At 39.0% G+C, this 21,151-nt stretch overlaps 2 protein-coding genes across 4 annotated transcripts; one reads left to right on the forward strand and one right to left on the reverse strand.

Moving 5' to 3' along the window:
* Window positions 1–2,217: 2,217 nt before the first annotated feature.
* Window positions 2,218–10,897, forward strand: LOC122668083 (pre-mRNA-splicing factor CWC22 homolog). Of its 3 annotated transcripts, none has more exons than XM_043864635.1 (4): window positions 2,218–3,740; window positions 8,291–8,740; window positions 8,834–9,470; window positions 9,798–10,897. In XM_043864635.1, the coding sequence occupies exons 1-4, from the start codon at window positions 3,663–3,665 to the stop codon at window positions 10,280–10,282; spliced, it is 1,650 nt and encodes a 549-aa protein (XP_043720570.1). In that variant the 5' UTR covers window positions 2,218–3,662; the 3' UTR covers window positions 10,283–10,897. The 3 variants fall into 3 exon arrangements, with proteins under 3 accessions (XP_043720570.1, XP_043720568.1, XP_043720569.1); XM_043864634.1 differs by having other exon boundaries at window positions 2,219–2,392; window positions 2,705–3,740; window positions 8,291–9,470; XM_043864633.1 differs by having other exon boundaries at window positions 8,291–9,470.
* A 4,949-nt stretch (window positions 10,898–15,846) lies between these two features.
* On the reverse strand, window positions 15,847–20,051 carry LOC122668848 (GTP cyclohydrolase 1-like). The gene is made up of 2 exons (XM_043865400.1): window positions 19,702–20,051; window positions 15,847–17,484 (listed from the first exon to the last, which is right to left on the reverse strand). The coding sequence occupies exons 1-2, from the start codon at window positions 19,916–19,918 to the stop codon at window positions 16,232–16,234; spliced, it is 1,470 nt and encodes a 489-aa protein (XP_043721335.1). The 5' UTR covers window positions 19,919–20,051; the 3' UTR covers window positions 15,847–16,231.
* Between the last annotated feature and the right edge of the window lie 1,100 nt (window positions 20,052–21,151).

The following is a 21,151-nucleotide window of genomic DNA, read 5'->3' on the forward strand; positions in this document are numbered from 1 at the left end:
GAAGTAAATACATAGTTATGAGAATTATAAGTGCAAGAGTTCTTGAAGGGAAGTATCCCTCCTCCCATGTGCCAGGGTGGACCCATGTTATTTTTTCACACACTTGTGGGCTGAGCCAAGTTGGGTCGTATCATGGTGTTGTGCTGATTCTGGGTTTGATCATTGTTAAATCCTTTTTGGGCTTAAGTGATTACGTTTGGGCTTGGACTTGAGCCCATGCGGCAAGGAGTTATTATAAACATGTCTCTACAAAGGAACATATTATACATATATAAAGACATACCCATTCGTATAGGCAAGGTGTCCTTACATAATGGAAATGTCTGTATAAAGAGACATATCCATTTGTATAGATGTGCTCTAAGAACTTGGATTGAAAAATTTTAATTCAATCAGTTGGAAGCAATGGACACACCCATTCAATGAGGTGCCTTAAAGGGATGCATCCATCATGATCCACCTTTGTAAATAGAGGTAGAGGGAGCCTTCAAATTTCACTGAAAATAGAGTTTTTTTTTTCTCCTCTCTTCCCTTCTCTCTCTCTCTCTCTCTCCCTCCCTCCCTCCCCCCCCCCCCCAATTACATACCAATAGTGTGCCCACCATTTTCACAAAAACGAAAACGGTTTTGTTGATTGGTATTATCGTTTTATTGCATCTTGTGGCTCAAGCATATCTCCGCCGTATTTGAAGAGGCACATTAAATGAGTGTACATTTGCTGTTAGAAGCTAAAGACTGTTCTATCTTGGAATTAGTTTTACATTCAAATTCGGTTGCAACAAAGGAGACATAGACTAACTTTAAGAGAGTGTCAGGTGGCATGTGTCAGCCTTCATCAACATCTTGGAACATCAACTTCAGTTTGATACACTCTTCTACCGCATCAACACAACAGATAAGTCTCCTACCGCATCAACACAACAGATGAGTCATTCTCATATAAAGTCTCACTCTATTATTGAAATAAAAAGTAATTTCCACCATAAAAATGCACAGTAAAAACACTGCAAGGAATTGACTAAATAATTACAAAGAAATATTATAAATAATATTTTTCGATCCAAGTTGATATGGGCCGATCCGAATCAATATTGATCGAGACCAAGATTATTACTGATACCAATTACTTAAACCATGAGGAGACAATTATGCAAATACTAATCTATTTGTATTTTCCTATGAATCAGTTTCAACTAATCCTTATTCTCCTATGTTGAAATCTCATGCTACTTTCTTATCTTATTGTTATGCATGTGCTCTAAGCTTTTGGATTTAAATTCCACTGTTGATGGAACATTGATAAATTTTCTCATTTTTAATAAGTGGGAAAAAGAATGTTGCCTGACAAGAAAATAAATGATCATCCTAACCCTCCCTTTGGATGCCCATGTGTGTGCTCCCATTGGCTCACGTGCTGGTGCATGAGCATGTAGCTTGGCAGCAAACCTCTTTCGTTATTATATATGGGAAAAAGAATGCTATATGATCACATGGTTCCTGCGTTAGACATAAGAGCATGTAAAAGGACCAACTTGCCCCCTATGAAATAAAAAAATCACATCTATATTGATGCCCCTACCATTGCTCTCATTAACCCCATGTCAACGTAGGCACTACACGACAACACATCTCTCTCGCCAAATGGAAGCTCAAAAGACTTCAAAAAAGAGCTTCAAACAAAACAATATATATACAGGTTCAAAACATTACAATCTGGTTCAGTTATGTACCTTCTATGATACATCTAGTAAACATTTTCGGTGATAACAACTAATTAAATGCACTTTTCACCGAAAAAAACAAAAAACTAATTAAATGCACTTTATTAATCACTCGGAAAACTAGACCTCTTCTTAATAGAGAAGCATGGAAGATGGAACCCGACACTCTCACATGGACAAACATGTCTATGAATAGAAGAGAGACACGTGTATGGATTAGATGCTAAATCCCATGATGGATTTGTGACACGTGGATGACAGCAATAGGAGAGATAGAAAGTATGGCAACCAAACCCACATGATCAGATGTACCCTCCTTTTGTGCTTCCCTCCCCCCAACTTTCCTTATTTATTACCATCGTCTCTTCAAGCCTCCCCAGTTTCGTTTTAACACGTTTCTTCTAAACCCACACCCTCACCCTCACCCTCTCTCTCTCTCTGCCCCTTGATAAATAAGGGTTCTTTACACTCTTCTGTCCTTCTTGGCGTGTAATTTCTGAGCAAAACCCATTTGAAGGTCTGAGGAAACACAGAGAGAGAGAGAGAGAGAGAACCCAGAACTCACACAGAGGAGGAGAGAGGGAGAGAGGAACTGAAAGAGCCCCTTTTTCTTAATTGTATCTATCTGTGAGATCTTGTCCTTCTACATTGACTACTTTGTAGTGGGCAAGGTAAATAAAAAGATTAAAAGCATCAAATTATAATAAAATTTTCATGGGCTTTCTCCCTCCCTCCTTTTCTCTCATTCTCTGCGAATGTTTGAGGCATTAATGCTATCAATCGAGCTTCTTCTACTCTTGTAATAGAAGCTGAGAGAAAAGGGGGAATTCTGTTTACGTATGTATTTTTTTGTTTTTCATAATTTTTTTTATGAAAAAGGGAAAAAATTCTTGGAAGATTTTGTGTATTGGATTGATGATTGTAGTTAGGGTTTTTCTTACTTGGGGTGTGCTTAGGATGTTTCTGTTGGTGGATTTTTCTAGGGTTTGGTCGGATCGTCTGTTGGAACGGCTCTAATCCTGTGATTTGGACTGTTAGGGTTACAATCAAGACAGGTTGCGGAATAAAGACCGAGAATTTGGATTGTTCAGGTGTCACGCCAACTGGAAATAGAGATCGGTACAGTGTTTGTATGATGGGCGCAAATTTGGATATTTTCCTGACCACGGTCTGTGGGTTCTGTAGTTCTGGTGTTAAATTGCTGAAACTAGACCTTTTCATACATTGAATCTGCATTGGGAGATGGTGAAATTTTGGGTTTATGGATATGGAAGAAGATTGCACTTTAAAATTTGTGTAGATGGTGATGTGGAATTGAGAATTTCTTTGTTTTGAGATCGCGGGTTCTGTTGTTTTCGTTAGATGAGTGTTTTTATTTCATCTTCTTCATCGGGAGAAGTTCTTGGTGTCTATTTTTGCTGATAAGGAAGAGGTCATGGTTCTACAGTCCAATCCGGGAAGAAGAAGATCAGATTGCAGTGGACTCTCTTCGTTGTTCTAGATACCCTTCGGCTTAACATAGCTCAACAAGCACTGTAGCTTTAGGAACTAATTTTCTTTTCTTTGTTTCCTGTCTCTGGCAACATTCAAGCTGGTGCAGTATTTTTGATACAGTAGATTTGATCGTTATCTGGGCATCATTGAAGCTAGTGCAGTGTTTGATCAGTGGAATTTGTATCAAAATTCAGAGGAGTGTTCTGTTTCTTGCATGATAGTGATTTGAGTAATTTGGATTTTAAAATTTTTGGTTGCTGGGGAGACCTAAGAAGATAAGATCATGGAAAATCATTGAAATAGGAAATGAGTGCGGGGACATGGTGCATGGGCAGGAGAACAGTTGCTGCTGCTCCGTTACCTTCTTGGAACAGTTCTACTGTAAACTAAGTGAAACTTTTTTGTTGGTGAAAGGAGCCCACGTTTCTGATTCCAGGATTCTGTGCGATGTCTCGCTGCTTTCCATTTCCGCCACCTGGATATGAAAAGAAGGCCAGGACCGATGAAGCAGATATTCTAGCAAAGGTTCTTCTACAAACATTTTTTTTTAATCCAATACATGTTTTTCTGGCTTCAATAGGTTATGGCTATTGCTTTTTCAGTCATGCTCAATTCTTACTTCACATTGAACTTCCTCTTCTGTTACTCCATTAGCCCCTTTACTTTTGGCAATGGAGAAATCCCTGGTTATAGAATCAGATGTCTTCCATTCACTACACTTATGGTTCCTCTTTGTCAAGGGCTACAACGTACTACTTTGTGAGCTTGATCAGGAACCGGATGTTGGATTACAATTATAGGTTCCCACCAGCCAACCCAGTAATTTTGTTTTCGGAGTTCTTGAGAAGAATAATAGCTCTACCATGTAGCTTTCAAGTCTTCAAAGTTGTATTTTTTGATTGAAGATTGAGATATTTCATACTTGTGGTTCCTTAACTTTAGGCATTACTGCCTTCTGAAGGAAGTTCTGGCTGCTGGAACATTGGGTAGTCTATGATGTTTACACAGACCCATATAAAGGATAAACTAATTAGAAATCGGCAAATTAAAGAAAAGAAGTAGAAATCTGCAAATTAAAGAAAAGAATAAGTCAATGCTGAAAATAGCACCGAGAAACTTCAGACTCCTTTTCCGGACCGACCATTATGTGTATGTGTTACTTTCTGCTTGATTTTAAAGTCTGATCTTCTGGGAGCCTTATTTATGTGTAATGTATCTGTGATGCCCAAAACTATTTGTGTGAACCTGTGAAAATTCTGAATGCATGCTGCTTCATGTTTGGATAATGAATTTGCTGATTGTGTGTCGTGCTTATTGGGAAATATGTATTTGACAAAGTTTAGGACCTCATCCTAACTGCTAAGTGGGAAATTTGATGTTTACTAGTATTTACTTTTGTCTTCAAAATTTTTGTTGCTGTATTAATTTAGAGATACAAGTGATCCTTTGGAGTGTTCCTTGTTGTACTTTTGTGCTGTTGAGCTGTTCTGAGGAAATTGTATATTTATGGAGTACATTGTTCTAGGTTTCAGGATGCGATCTTGGGTTCTTGATGAGATCTTTCCGATTATACTCCCTCTAGATTTCAAGAGCTGTCTTGAGTTTTTGGCAACCTTCTTTCTTCTATTGATTTTTGTCTTACAAGAGTTGTGGTATGATTGTGTCTTGGCCCGATAATATTCAGTTAGTCATGCAATATGGCCCATGTAAAGACTGTATTGTTATTATTTGAAGTGCCTACATAGCTAGTAGTGGTCTTTTGGAACCTTCATGAATTCAAAGCAACAACCACACATTTTAAATCCGTGGTTCATTCTTTTGTTGTCAAAGTGATTTCAAGTTGGCGGTCTATTATTTCAGTTTGTCCCCAATCTCATTTGTTTTATGTTCCCTAGCTGAATCACTTTTGCTCAGGAGATGCTTCTTTATTTTAATAAGGAGCAAAGTTGTTACTCGCCTAGGCAGCGCTTAGGTGTCCAGGCTCTTTCTTGGGTCCAAGGCAATAGCACGCCTTGTTGACACTTCACACCAGACCCCGCAGTGGCGGGAGCCTTGTGCACTGGGTACACCCTTTTTATCGTTGTTATATTACATATAGTCATATAATGCACGCGGCGGGCGCCTTGTCACCTAGGCGCCCTTCCAATGCCTTGGGTTGTCTAGTCGCCTTGGCAACTATGATAAGGAAAGATATGAAGATTGAAAGCTTGAAATTCTAGTGGTGCATATCAGTTGGATATTAAACTTTGAACCCAATGCGAAGTCAGCAGATTTATAGAGGTTAAATGCAAATAGTTCCTGATGCTTTTCTATGAGACCCATGCTAGCTGGGCTCAGCTTTCTTCAAAGCCAGACTGACTTGGGTGTGAAGGCTTCTTCAAGTAGGAATTCTTAACTTAAACATCCAAATTAATTATCTATAGATATCTTTTCTAATTTTGACAACTAGCTCTGACATGTGCATTTCCTTGGCTCACTATTCACGAAGGATATTGGGTTTGGCGGCCTTAAAATCTGCTCTGTGGGGATTCCTAGGTTCTTATTTTAATGTCAATTTTGTAGTTAACTTGCTTCCTAACTGACCATATCTTGTGACTTTCTACTATAGATTGTACCCAAGGTATTCAGTGATCTGTTCACTTTATCTCTACCAGTGTGGTTTAGATCAGATGCACTTACATATAAGAGACAATAATCTACATTTAACTATTCCAGGATATGTCCGCATAGAATGGGGTCCTCTTGCAGATCTTCCTGCAAGAATATACCCGTAGGAGCTCTGTTTCTCCCCGCCCCCAGCCAATTGATATACCCCAAAACAATGACATTGTTATGGTCTTAATGCTCCCCTTGTGATATCTTTTGCCTTTTGTGATTTTCCAAGTGTCCTATGAGAAGCATATTATTGTCTGATCTACCTATCATTATGTCATTGCTTATCCATCATGACCCAGTCACACTGCCATTCTTTAAGGGGCCAGAGGACGAGCTCTTGTGAAACAACTCAAAACTATATTTATTATTCCTTAAGAACTCTTTTATTTTGTCTGATTTACATTTGGTTGTAATCAGGGTTTAAAGTATCATACTATATCAGCCTATACGTCTGGGTATCGGTAGGCACCAATACAACATGCGGGATACAATATAGCCCAATACACCTCAATACCGTTAATATAACCTGACATCGATACGACCCAATACACCTCGATACCCTTTGATACTCCCCCTCGATACAGTACCAAGTTGACCGCTGCAACACGACAGAACCAGTCAAGGAAAGTTGGAGCAGCAGCGGCCACGGCCACCACCACTGGAGCAGCAGCAACAGTTGCCATTGTCGCCACCACTGGAACAACAGCAGCAGTGGCCACTGGAAGAAGGAGAAAGAGGGGGGGAAAAAAATGAAAAAAAAAAGTAGAACAGAACCGGTAGAAGAAGAATACATATCAGTCTCCATAATCTTGCCAGAGTCGTGGACCTTCACACCAGAGTTGTAGATGGAGTCTTGGACCAAATGTCGTTGAGGGTTTAGACCAAGAGTGAGGGTGGAGTGCAGACCGAATGCCTTTTTTATATATTTTTTAACACACAAGTATGGGACATGCTCCCATGTATGACATTGTATGTTAAGTTGTAAACAATGTACAGCACCCAATTAAAATGTCAGATATGACACTGATTTTATACAATAAAAAATAAAGCGTTGCAAACAACAAGGCATATCTATGATTGGACTTAATTACTACCTAATGTCCTATGAATGCATATTGGGTCCAACCACCTAACGTCCTATGGTCAGACCTAATTACTACTTATTTATTATGTATTATGCTTCAAAATGTATTTATTATGTATTATGCTTCAAAAATATATTTTGCATGTATCCTAAGTATTTCCTAGTGTTTCTTGACCATTCCATGGGTATCATCTCTTTGATACGATACGTTTCTTAACACCAACCACCTGAAACGATACCGGATATCAATACCTTAATCCTTGGTTGTAATAGAAAGCTGAGTTTGTATGAGAAACAACATGAATTTTAGTTATGGACATAAAGTGTGAAGGACACCCAATTGAAATTTAGCAATTGGATGGGCCATCTATTTTGTATTCTCACACATTATATTTTAAATGAAATACCAAATAGTTGTCTGATGTGGCTAGTTGATCTGAAATGATTCGTTATGGTTCATTTTTCCCTTGTTGCATGAAGTCTTCTAAACACATGTAGTGCTTATATCTGGAACATGTTGGAATGTTGTGCCTTTTCTAGATTTGCCTTCGTTTTATGTCTTCTTGCTGGCAAGGGACAGTGTGACTGCACAGATTTTAGTTATCTGTAGAAGCTCTTGGGTGGCAAGTATTAAAATTGTAACACTTATTGTCTCTTTGCAATTGGTGCATTTTATGAGGTATATAACTGGACAATACACAAATTAGCTTGTCATTGTATGGGAGAATTATTCTCTGGTATGTCATTCCAATTTGCTAAAACCAGAATATTTTTTATAGGTTTTTGCAGAATCTTATATCTGTGTCAGATTCAAGTAATAGTTTCATACAGAAAATTGTTAGGTGGAGAATATAGCATAATTAACTTGCCTATCTTCTTTTGGTACATCACTGTATAGTCCACTGAAATGTTCATTATTGTATATATTTATGACAAGAATTATTGTTAGATACATTTTTTCCTGATATACTGAGGGCCATTGCTTGGAGCAATGGTAAAAGGTTTGGGCTGCCAGGGCAAATGCCTGCCTTCGAGTCATGAGAGCGGTCACTTTAAGCAAAAATGCTGAAGGTTAGGACCGTCTCCAAACTCACCCCTCCCAGGGCCCCACATAGGTGGGACCAGCACTGGGTAATGGCTTACATTTTTCTGATATGCGGGGTACTGAGTAATGGCTTACATTTTTCCGATATTTTGTGATTTTTTTTTTTTTGGGGTGTACATGGAAATTTATTCAGTATTGGGCATCCTATTTATGCCTGTTATGTTTGACATGTAATATATGTTTGGATCCTTAGGTGGATATCCATTGCCCCTAACTGAATTTATTTTTCAGGAGAAGCACAAAGAGAAAAAACAGAAGAATGAGAAGGACAAGGAGAAGAAAGAGAAGAAGGACAAGGAGAGAAGCAAAGATAAACATAAGGAAAAGAAAGACCGAAAGGAAAAGCACAAAGACAAGAAGAAGGACAAGGATAGGGATAAAGATAAAAACAAAACCTCAAAAGAGAAGAGGATTGAAGGGCAACCCGGAGCCTGCAATGGAGAGAAGATTGACCAGAACAGCCAGCGGGATGGGGACATCAAGGATTTTAAATTTGCACAGGACTTGGGCAGGAGGATCAGAGATGCAGAAAAAGGGGCGGGGGTCCAAATGCTTGAGAACTTTACTGGTACAGAACAAAGAAAAGTTGAGGTTATGGCCAGGTTGGTGGAGAAAGATGTTGACAGCAGGCATGAAGGGAGAGAGAAGAATAAGGTTGGTGCAGATCAAAGAAGAGCCGATGTGGGGATGGCCAGAGTGGTGGAGAAAGATGTTACCAACAGGGTTGAAGGGAAAGAAAAAAATAAGGATGGTTTGGATCAACGAAGAGCCAAGGAGATGGCCAGAGTGGTGGATAATGTTGTCAGTTGGGCTGAAGGGAAAGAAAAGATCAAGGATGGTATGGATCAACGAAGAGCCAATGGGATGGCCAGAGTGGTGGAGAATGCTGTCAATTGTGCTGGAGGGAAAGAAAAGAATAAGGAAAAGAAAAATGATGATAGAAGGGATGGTGTACAAAAATATGGAGATGAGCGAAGAAATGCAGGACATGCAAAATTTCAGAATATCACCAGACTGGATCAACAAAGAGTTGAAGGAATGGTCAAACCAGTGGAGAAGGATGCGGAGAATAAACTGGAAGGGAAAGAAAAGAAAAAAAACAAGGAAGGCAGTGATAAGAGGGGGGATAAGCACAAGGAGAAAGATCGAGAGAAGAAAAGGAAAGGAAAGAGTAAAGACAGGAGTAAAGAGAAGGAGAAGGAGAAAGAGAAGGAGAAGGAGAAAGCGAAGGAGAAAAGTGACCACAAAAACAAGGAGCAGGATAAATTAAAAGAAAGCAGCAAGTACCCTACAAACACCATCAACATTAAAACATCAACATTAAACTTTTCCAGGGAGAGTAACAATAGTTCCGATGCCGATGGAAATCTCAGGAAAAGAAAAGAAAGAGAGATGAATGGGTTCTCAAATGGTGAGTTGATTTCTTGTCCTTCAGCACAGTACTAGTGAACCTCAGTCACCATCTAGTGATTGGAAGCACATATTGGCTGTGCATATCCAGCCACGGTTGGTGTTAGACACATTGCAGTGCTTACGGCTTGCTATTTAATACAATACAATCCTTCTAGTGCTTGACTGGTTCGCTTTGTGTTTACAAAGCCAAGTTTCCTAACATTTGATTTGTATTAAAGCATTTTTTAGGCATAAATTGACCTTTCATGCAAGTTTTAGTCTTCTATTAGCATTTTTATAGGCTAATTAGCAGTTTCACCATCCTCCTGTTTTAAATTTTTTACAGGGAGTGACGTTCGGCCAAATAAATTACCAAGACCTGCCTCTTCCTCTCACCTGTTAACAGAGAATGGAAAGAAAGTTGAACCATGCCAACCTGCTATGCAGTTTACTTCTGATAAGCAGGGGCTACCCAATAACTTTAAGGCAGAGTATAAGGAGCACAAAGTCAATGGTATAATAGAAGCTCAGAAGGCTTCTGTTTGCTCGACAAAGGTGTTGTCCACCGGACAAGCAATTGAGAATGGTGAAACTTCTAGGAAACTGCCACATCCTGATTTGGAACTTCTAAGCCAGATACTTTCAGTACCCAAAATGGAGGAATGGTCCGATTTTGATGATCAGGAATGGCTGTTTAGCAGTGATGGTCTCCAATTGAAGAATCCGAAGGTGGAATCTTCTGTGGTTGACGAGCCCCTACAGGTGTGGGCGGAAGCTCTGCGTATAGAGTCAGCTGATGTTTGTGCTCTGCCATATGTCATTCCATACTGATTGAGTACTTGTTGGACTTGGATGGCATACCTTCCAATTCTGCCCAACCACTGGAGGCCCCAAATATACCCCTTCAGGAATGTAAAGCAGCATCTGGATCTCAGAGTTAGGTTGTTGGTTTATCATGCTGCTTTCTCCTGTTGATATGCTTCCTGTTCTTTCAGGGTATGCATTCCACCATCTGTTGCAGTAAGTCTTGATTGTGTGGCTATGTTGTCGTGGAATTCTTTTATATTAAATCAAATGTGTCGCACACATTGCAGGTATGCCTTCCACCAGGCACCATCTGCTTGCTCCATTAGGTTGGTGCATCGTTGCAGGCTTGGTATGGAGAGGGATTTTTACCCCCTCTTCTCTAAGTACTACTAATCTATGAGAACCTTACCTTAGGTACCACCAGAAGGTAATGTCACATACCTTGAGATCCAAAATATCCCTGAGTTGATTGTAGGGAAAAAAAAGAGATTGAAAAGATGCTAAATTTGTGCATTTTTATTTTTGTTTATTTAAGCTAAAAGGCTCTTCTAATAGAGTGGTCTTTGCTGCACCACCACAAAATTTTGATTTGTAACATATCAATCTTATTTACAAGAAATGTACAATAGAGGGAAGAAAGAAAAGAGGCAGTTCCATTTGTTTATCATTTTTCTTTGGTACTTATTTTCCTGATCTTTTGATTGTTTTCAAGTCTATGATTTCACTTGAGACTTGAGAGATTGTGTGGTGGCAATGACCCAGGGTTTTTTGGAGTTTGTAATGCAGTCATTATTTGTTTAAAAGTGTTCTGTTCTAGTGTCTTGTCTACCAAAACTTGGATCGTTGGTGCAAAACCTGGGTCAGTGTTTCAGCATCTCTTGGAAATGGGCATTTTTAAATGGGCTAAATCCAAACAAATCCTAGTTGGTGGGGTGGAACTCTATTAATTGATTAACTTCAGGCTTTGTTCTGAACCTGCTCGATAGATAGATTTGCATACGATCTGAAGCTGCAAAGCTACCTTTGTAAGCTTCTTCCTCAATTACAGAACAATTTCAGTTCCACCAATTAAGATTGATCCTTTTAGGTCAGTCTGTGCCCTGAATAATGATTTTCATGGAACCAATCCTCACCTAGGAGGTTTGGATTCTTTTACTTTTTTAGGGGAAGTTTATATCGGAAAGTTCTGTTAATAAAGGCTTAAAGCTGTTGCCTTGTTTTGTTTATCTTCAAATAACAACACCTGTGTCTGCAGGCTGCACCTGCATGAGAAGTAGTGGGGAGTGATGAGGCACAAAAAGAGGACGAAATGGTGTTTCTCGATGGTGGTGGTGGTGGTGGTGGGGAAAGCTCATCTGTTCATGCAAAAGGATACATACAGCCATGGAAAGTACAGTGCTGTGTTGTGCGGTTGTGCCTTTTGAGGACAAGGAAATCTGCAATGTCTTCAATTTGGTAGACAAATGGAACTTGTGCTTGTTGCTTCACGACAATGAACTCTGGACATGTTCCTATGGGCTATGTTTGGATGCCAAGAAAAGAAATGAAAAGAAAAAAAAAAAAAAATTCAAAAAATTTTGAATTCAAGAAGAAAGACACATAAATCAAGCAGTGCATCTTTCCTCCCAGGTAGCACTTGTTTTGGGAGACGACCCAATTCTTAAATGTCTTCAACTATAAGTGACTATAACCGAGCCATTTAAAGCAATCTAATATCACTCCATCACTCCTATCAGTATCTCTATGTTTTAATCGGGAGTTCAAAAAGCTTGATACACATACTATTTAGTAACAAATTTATCTATAATATTTGAAAGTTGTTTTAAAATGTTTTTGGATTCAATCATGATCATAGAATCTTTGAAACAGACATGTACAGTGAATTAGGGTTTGAAAATATCTTGGTCATTTGACCAAGGAGCATCGCGTTGGCTTTGAAGCATCTGCATGGTACTGGCATTTTGTCGATGTGGTTCAAAAATTCCCATTTGTCTCTATCTATTGGTGAGGAGGTATATGAAAGAACGAATCAATGAATTGAGGAATGAAAGCTCAAAGGTTGAGAACCGGGCTTTTCCAAAGAGTTACTGTAACTTTCCCACTCCCTTTGATTATCATAGACAAAAAAGTATTTTCCATTTCCCTACCAAATCTCTCAGTATTGGACACATAATAAATGAAGGGATCGAAGAGATTATGGCAGATCATGTTCACCAAGATACGACCTGATATTGGATCTTGGTATATTTGATGTTGTGCCTTTTAATCGTAATCAAAGATGTTTTCTTGTTTCAATGTGATATTGTTTGGTGGAGAGGCAATTTTACAATAAAGAAGTTTAATTGCATTAATTAATTTATGGGAAATTAAGGGCTTTAATTATTTAGCTTAGAATTATTTTTCATAATTTTAATTGGATTAAAATAAAGATAAGGTAATTATGCTAAATATTATACCCCCTTTTTTTTTTTTTTTTTTTTTTAAATTCTAGCACTTTCCTTTTTCAATAGTAAACTAGGAATAAGAAACTTCCATAGCTTGCACGCGTAAGGGAAATAGAATTAAGGAATCCCAATTTCACTCAAACAAGGCAATCTTTTATGGGTTTTTATAGAAGCAAGCAAGGGGGAAGAACCATTTACATTTTTGGCTCCCCTAGCTCATTTTTCTATTCTTTGCCTCTCTACTTTGGTGAATCAAGGTTTGAGATACCCTAGTGTGAGAAAGAAATATTGTGTGTGGAAGCATTGGCGTTTCGCATCCATTCAAAGTGTTGAAACGATCGATTGACTACCTTGCTCGGGTGCGGAAGAGCAATTATTAGGAGGAAGAACTATACATGCAGTTCTAAAGTAACATTTTTTCTTCCCGTTTGCTTAATGGTTTTTATATGGTGATTTCAAATGCAAGAGATACCTGATCCGATCTTTCGACAGCTTTATTGGGTTCCCACCATCACTTACCATGGCGCCAGCATACCCATTGGGGGTCGCTGTCCATCAGGGTTCTCTATCGGCTGATCTCCAATGATGCTTTCTAGTCGGCAATGGCCAGTCATGGGGTGATGGTAATGATTGGAGAGGGAGGTAGAAAAAGTTCGGGTAAAAATGTAAAATAACATATACATTTGTGAGGGAGGGCCGGATGGGCAATATTTTAAACTCCTCTCAGGTTCCCTGCCCGGTCAGGTTTGTAGGTTCCTCTCATAGGAGACCGGAAATGACGACCTCACCCCTTGGCCGAACACACTATCCGGGTGGGGTGAGGTCGTCATTTCTGCCCTCCCTATGAGAGGAACCTACGAACTTGACCGGGCAGGGAACCTGAGAGGAGAAAAATTCATATTTTAGTTACTTTTGTAATACCAATACTTGTTTTGAATAAATCTATTGAAGGTTGGTTGGAGGCATTGCAAATTGAGTGCATGGCCCCCATGAGGTCAAGGGATCGATTCTCCTAGATTGTATTATGTCAAAAAGGCACCCCTCTCTCCCCCCCTAGTTGTAGATTGTGGGCTTGTCTTAACCTTCCCCCTTAGCTTGTAGTTGGCCTGTGGGCTCCCAAAAAAAAAAAAAAAATCTAATGAAGCAAAGATTGGATGGGTATTTGAAAAACTAAAACCCTATTTTGAGCAATCTTGTAAATTTCCCTATTTTCTTCCAGGTTGAAGACTGCACAATCAACAATTAACAGTCCATGCATGCTTCCTGAGGTGTTTTTGGCAATGGGAGCTCAAGTCTACACAGTCCATGCATGCTTCCTGAGCTCTCCTGGAAAATGTTCTTATCAAACAACCACTAGGCCAACACTGGGAACCCTGCAATGATGGGCTTTGGTCTTTTCTTTTTGGACCAGTACTAATACTGTCCCCGAGTCCTGCATAGCCTAATCCAAGTTTTCAATGTTATAGAAGTGTCTTTGGTCTCTTTCTATTCGTCCTAAGTTCAAGCTGTTCATGTGGAAGATTTTGGTAGTTGGTCTTACTACCAAGGTTAGATTTTCAAGGTTTTTACAACTTGATGTTTTGTGTTGTCTCTGTAACAAGGAACTTACTTGAATCTGATTGGCATCTATTTTTATTAAACATATTTGGGCAAGAGGACCATAAGAGGTTTACGAACTGAGTCCCTGCAAGCTTCTAGTTCAAAAAATTTTCTGATATAAACAACCTAACCCTGATTCTCTTGTTCAATTACTATATAGACATGTTTCTGAAGCATTCTCTTTAATTTCTCCCCAGTACTCACTAATTCTTCAGTTATCTCCAATGATAGCTGCTCTGGATCGACATATCTTGATTTGTAATGGCAATCATGATGCTCAAACTGGTGCAGAGGGATGGGCTACAATTTGTTTGTCTAACGTTTCTAACTTCCAGTTCCTAGTTGTCTTTATGGATTTTGGATTTTCAGGGAGCGCTGAAGATGCACAGATTCAAGGACTACTGTATGGGTTACAAGCAGTGAAAGAGAAAGGGTGGCAGGAGATAGATGTTTGGGTCCCTTGTGATGATATTGCCACTCGGTTACTGCAGGGTCATAAACAAGGGAGGCCATGGGATCTTTATGTTTTGTTGCTGGATGATATGTCCTTAATTAGCTTGTTTCAAGTCTGTTACAATATGTAAGAAGGATAAGTCAGATATTGCTGGATGGCTTGTCCTTAATTAGCTGTTTCAAGTAGAATCAAACGAAATCCCTTTTTAAGTCCTGCAATTCACTATTAAGTTGGCAGACACATCTCTCTAAGTGCAGCTCCCCATAGGAAAATTCAATGTAAACTAGTCCTGGAATCTAAAGGAGATAATTTGTTCAGGGATCATTGACATTTTCTCTACCTCTTAGATTTTTTCCTATATGGGGTCATACTAACCTTTTGTCCAGAGCAACTAATATTTTCACAAATATTATAGAGATCAGAGCCGACGAATATGATATTAGATTTTAGAAATTTAACCTCCACTCTGTAGAGTTTTCAGAATCTTAATGACTTTCCAGGAGATGTCCTTCTAAAGATGTAATTAGAATTGTAAGCTGATCCAACCTTTCTAAACTCTGGCTCATTCTGTAAATCTCAGTTATGCTTGAGGTGTCACAAGAATTCATCTACCAATAAGTTCAAAGAGATATTTGACTTCATTGCACAGCAAAGGATGATTTGTTCTTGAAGATCTAGCAATAGCTGCAATGACATTGATAAGACTGTACAAAGGATTAATCAGAGTTATGGGGAGTAAAACACAAAAGTACTACTCCAGGATCATAGACATTGTCTTATCTATATAAATTATGACTGTTTCTAATGTCATTATTTTTGTTCAATCATAGTAGCATGATACATCACATCTAGAGATATACTCAAGAAAGATGAAAAATTATTTAAAAAAGAGAAAAAGAATCAGCCTCATTCAGCAGTCATAACCATAACAATGATGGATTACAATGAATCAAATGAATCCTTTCCAGCATTACTCCCTTCACTATTGTTACCATATTGTCATTGAGATATTTTGTTCTGCTACATATGGTAAATTAATTAGCAACTAGATCATGCATGTTAACAACTCAAATTGGAATAAATGTTGAGACAACCCATTAAACAAAACTTTCTGTATAACTCTCATTTGTGAGCTTTTGTGCTACAAGTATAAGATACATGAAAAAAGGCTTGAACCAAATGGATCTTCAGCTGTCATACTCAGGTTGACTTCAGTTACTGGATGGTAATCATGTGCCGCCAACATCAATTTTGAACAAAACCAGGGTTTCTGCCTCCATTCTTCAATAACAGGATCTTGCTTATGGCTTATTCTTGACATGCCCACATCATCATTGCGGACAGCAAAAACATAGGAAGAGAAAAAAAGAAGAGAAGGAATAATGAAAAGAAAAAAGTATTGGAAAAAAAAAACAGAAAACAATTCAAGGAAAAAAAATATCGTTAAGAAACATGGAAGGAGAAGGAGCTATGAATTCATCTTTCTGCAGAAGCAGAACTTTCTGAAACAGAATGTAGAAACATTGCCTTTGCTGTGGGATCGGTTGAAAATCTACCGAGTACAGCAATTGTGGCTGTACTACTTCCAACCTTTTCAATTCCTCTGGAGACCATGCAAATGTGGTTGGCTTCCACAACCACCATCACTTCTGCCCCAAATGCTGAAGAAACTGTTTCAGCAATCTGCCTCGTAAGCCTTTCCTGTACTTGGAGTTTGCAACCATAAAAATGTACTATTGATTCCAAAATGGATCTCTCAATTGGCCTGTCGCCACTGGCATGGAGGTACCCTATGTGCACCACACCATGAAAAGGCAGGAGATGATGCTCACACTGTGACCAGAATGGGATGTTAAGCTCAGACTGCATTTCATCTTGATTGCAGCTGGCATTTCCATTTTCCTGATGCATAGTGGGTTTAGCTGAAGTGAAACCGTTGAGATTAATCTCTAAGTTAGATTTCTTAAAGTTTATCAGCCACTGCACGAAACGAAGGGGCGTGCCAACAAGCTCTTTCCGTGATGGGTCTTCACCCAAAGAGTGAAGAATTGCAGCGACAGCAGAGATCATGGCAGACTGGGAAGGTCCTGCTTTGGAGGAAACCTTGCAGCAGTTCCTTGCACTTGCGTGCCCGTTAAAGACTGGCACATCCAGTGATCTGGAAGGGCACCAACAGAGGCTGCCAGAGGTTCGGTTTTGGGTTTTCTCCATATTTATACCTCTCAACTTTAAAAGAGCCAAAAGATCACCCCAAACATCTCCTTTTTCATTTTCAAAAACTCCAGAACCAGAATAAACAAAGGCCCTCACCCAACCTTGCATGCCCATTTTAGTAGGCTGGTGACTTTGGTCACAACAGCTTCGTCCTACTTCTGGGAACTGAATATGCCAACATTGAAGAACAACTGCAACACCAGCTGGATTGATTCCATTTTGCAAAGCTGAACAGACTTCATCTGCCAGACGCTGTGGGTCTTGAAGTCTCTTTGCAAACACATCAGCTACCCTGGAAAGCTTGCTTAGGCCCAGCACTCGTTGCCCTGATGGGACATATCCAACATGGCACTGAACCTGGAATGGGAGCAAGCATGACTCACAGTATGAGAAGAGTTCAAGGTCTCGAACAACTACAAGCCCACCTGCTCCTCCTGCTTGGCCTACTCCACTATCCAAACCAGCTTCTGGAAACAAGGCACCTTGAACAATATCTTTTACCTTTTGCCTGTAACCTGAAAAAGGAAAATCTGTTTGTATCAGCATGATGCTAAATCTCACCTCTTATTCTGTAAATCATTCTTTAAAGAAAATCACCTTATGAGGAGTTCACATTCATTTCCTGTTTTTCAGTTCACAGCTGAAAAATTCCACATAAAAAATTTCCAACACCCTAGAAGTCATGTGCAAGATGCATGACAGTCAAGAATGTAAGAAAAAGAAACTTCAAAGGATAAGCTTGCATCTGGTACCGAGCAAGTCAATGAATAAGAAAAATATGTCATGTTAAGTGGTCATGATTGAACATTTATGGAGATTACATATCTCTGGAAATAGTCCAACAAATTGCTGACAAGTATAGAGATAGAAACCAATAAAGTGCAAAAGCAGCTTTTCAGTTAAATGACAAGTTTTATTTGAATATTCTATCAGTGTATCAAATTGTTCAAATCAAATATAAAAGAATGAAGGCACATGACAAATAACAACTGAACAATCGAGAGAAAAGAAAACCAATACCAATACAGTAGTGGAAAAATTGCTCCATCACATATCAGATAAAAATGTCTTAGGAATGTATGGACTTGCAAGGGGGTTTCAAGGAGTCCATTAACAGAGTCAACCAATCATCACTGCGTTGATATTAAAGGCAAATGGATCTTGACACTTGTCCCACATATAACAATTAAAGACAATTGTGATCTGGCAAACAGAAAGTCTATACCAATCAGCATCAAACTTGGACAAGTTGCTGGAGCATTCATCCAGTTTATCGAGACCTGATAGCATATTGAGGACCATGAAACTGAGATTTGGCAGCTCTAAGTGACTTGGCCAACATTCTACACCCATAGATCCAAGAGGAGTAACATGCTGATGCAACCACATAGGTATGCTTAACCGCATGGTACAAACATGAGAATCAAGAATCCCACTAGGAACAAATAAACAAGGAAACATAACTTTTTTTTTGGAAGAAAGATAAAGTGGATTAAACAAGTCCCATCTTCCAAATTAAATTTCCAGAAAAAGTTGGGAAATTCATTTTTTCCTTATTAATTATAAATGTTTACAGCTCTCCTCCTTTGTGTGTGTGTGTGTGTGTGAGAGAGAGAGAGAGAGAGAGAGAAGGTAAGGTTAAAATGCTTTTAAATAATTAATGGGCCATACCTTATAGAAACCAGGAAACGTACTCTTTTTTTTCTAGAAGGATAAAGTGGATTAGAAAAAGTCTCATCCCCAATTTTAGTTTTCAAAAAACGTTAGGAATTTCCTTTCTTATTAATTCTGCAGCTTTAAGGATTTTTTTTTTTTTCGAATGCGTGAGAAAAGGTAAGTAGCTTTACCCTTTATTTGGCACCTGAACCATAATCATATGCACAGATAAGAGAGCTTGAAACACTTCATAGCAACAAGACACTATATCATACTAGTGCTGTAACCATCTTTGAAAAAGACAAACTGCATAGGACATCAGAGAGCTTCCCTACAACCAATTCATGAACATGGACCATCGAGAAAATTTAATGCCACAAACAGTTGGTTGATACCAACCACAGAATTCTTCCATTAGCCAAAACCATGTCCACTATATGTTACTCAGAAATAGGTGATTTGGTCCCCTCAACTACCTCCTCGTAACTAAAACCTAATTTGGAAGGGAATTCAAAATCAACCCAGAGGACATGGGACCAAGATGTTGCCACTTTAACTAGCATCGGCTTTCATGCTTCCGTTTGAACTCCCCTACCGTAGTCTGCAGCTATAGCTACAGAAATTATTGGTTTCAATAGATAACGAAAGACCCAACTGGTATCTTTTATCAGATTTAGATCTTTGAGACACCAAGGCTCAAGAACATCCTCTCAAAGAATGCATACTAAGATTCAAATAAGCAAACCATGCAGGAGAACAGAAAAATTCCACTAAAAAGCAGAAGTTTCTTATGACTGATAGTCAATCCTCTGTCTTTATGAACCCGAATATTATTTGTAAATTAGTAGTCAGTAAGATCTAGGATTCTAGCACTCTGGGGAAATAATCAATAAATTTGCACATTCAAAACTTCCACATAACTTAAACAAGGGACAAGTAACAACAATACCATTGGTTTAACAGGATTCCACTCCAATTAGAATCAAGCAAAATATGAGGGGTCCCATGATTATTAAAAGAAGGATTTTAAGCTTGAATAAAAGAAGCAGTAGAACAGGGGCCAAATGATTATTAACCTCTTGTTCCTTCACGAAGGGCCTTGGCAACACGAAGCGGAGTCTTCTTAAGACCTTCCCTATTGGAATCCTCCCCCAGACCCTGCAACAGAACCTTCACAGCATCCTCGATTTCGACAGTAGTCTCCGATTCGTCCTTCAAATCCACCTCCAAAGATCCTAACTTCACTCCATTTTCAAGCTCTCCAGCAAAATGCCCCTCATCCAGAGCGCCCATTGACAGAATACAAATTCCACCAATAGAACCGGATAAAACCCGGATTGGATAACAGTAAAGCCTCGTTGAATAGAAAGGCTCAAAATTCTACAATGAAACAAGGACAAGATTGAAAATTCAAGGTACCCAGATGAAAAATCACAGCATAAACAATCTGTCCAAGGTTACAGAAAAACCAACCAACCCAGAAGAAGGGAGTAACAGAAGGAGCAAACAAATAGTACAACACAAGGACACGGTGGCTCCTACTCATAAGAAGAGCAGAAGAAGGAAGAAATGGGAAGATAGAGAAGGTTGAATGGAGGGGGAAGAAGAAGAAGGAAAGGAAGAAGAGCGGCTAAGCCTATAAACGTAAGGCTGCCGTTGATCTTGGAATGGGTGGAAGTGGATTCCCGTTTTCCTTTAGCCCTTTCTCCCTTCCTCCCAAGAGAAGAGCTCCACTTCTTCCCCACTCGACTCAATCGCACCGAATTGTGGGTCCCACGATCTGCAATGGTGGGATCTCTTAGGTGCATTCCTCGACAGATTCATAGTACCACCCCTATCTAAGTATCTATCTACATTATAGGGAGAAGAAAGCCCTAACCCTAAAATGGCTTTCTTGTAGGAGTGGCACCTAAGGGTGTCAATTGATCGGTTTGGATCAGTTTTTATATTGTTTCATCGAAAAAATAACGAGTCAAAAATTGAAAAACATTATCCGGGTGTTTTGATTTTGGTTCGGTTTTGATTTAGGTTCGATTTTTTATTGATTTAACATGTAAATATATTCAAATATATGAAAAGATTTTGTTTTGTTTTTTAATGAACGAGCTGGTATCAATTTCTTAGAGATTATATTTGTTCGAATTCAGCTTTAATCCGATTTTTAAGTTTAATTTAATCTATTTGATTTGATATTGCTAAACGCTAGCCCAAAACATGATCTAATAAACTCATATCGATCATTTTGGGGTAGCTTTTGACACCTTTAATGGGACCATTAAAGGTGTAAAGAAAGCATATTGTTGCTCTTAAGTCGTAGGCTTGCCCCACCCCTCCCTGACCCTGTGACCGCCGCCCCTTTCCCCTCCCACCTCCACCTCCACCTCAAGAAATGGATCTTAAAGAAAGAACAAAAATGTTCTCATTTAACATATTCTCTTCACCAACAAAAGTGGGTAAAAAAGCATGTGGATTGTCATTTGTCAACCCCCAAGTCCCCAACCCACACCAACTTTCCATTCTTTCCAT

The sequence above is a fragment of the Telopea speciosissima genome, chromosome 7, assembly GCF_018873765.1.
Source record: "Telopea speciosissima isolate NSW1024214 ecotype Mountain lineage chromosome 7, Tspe_v1, whole genome shotgun sequence".
NCBI classification, from domain to species: Eukaryota; Viridiplantae; Streptophyta; class Magnoliopsida; order Proteales; family Proteaceae; genus Telopea; species Telopea speciosissima.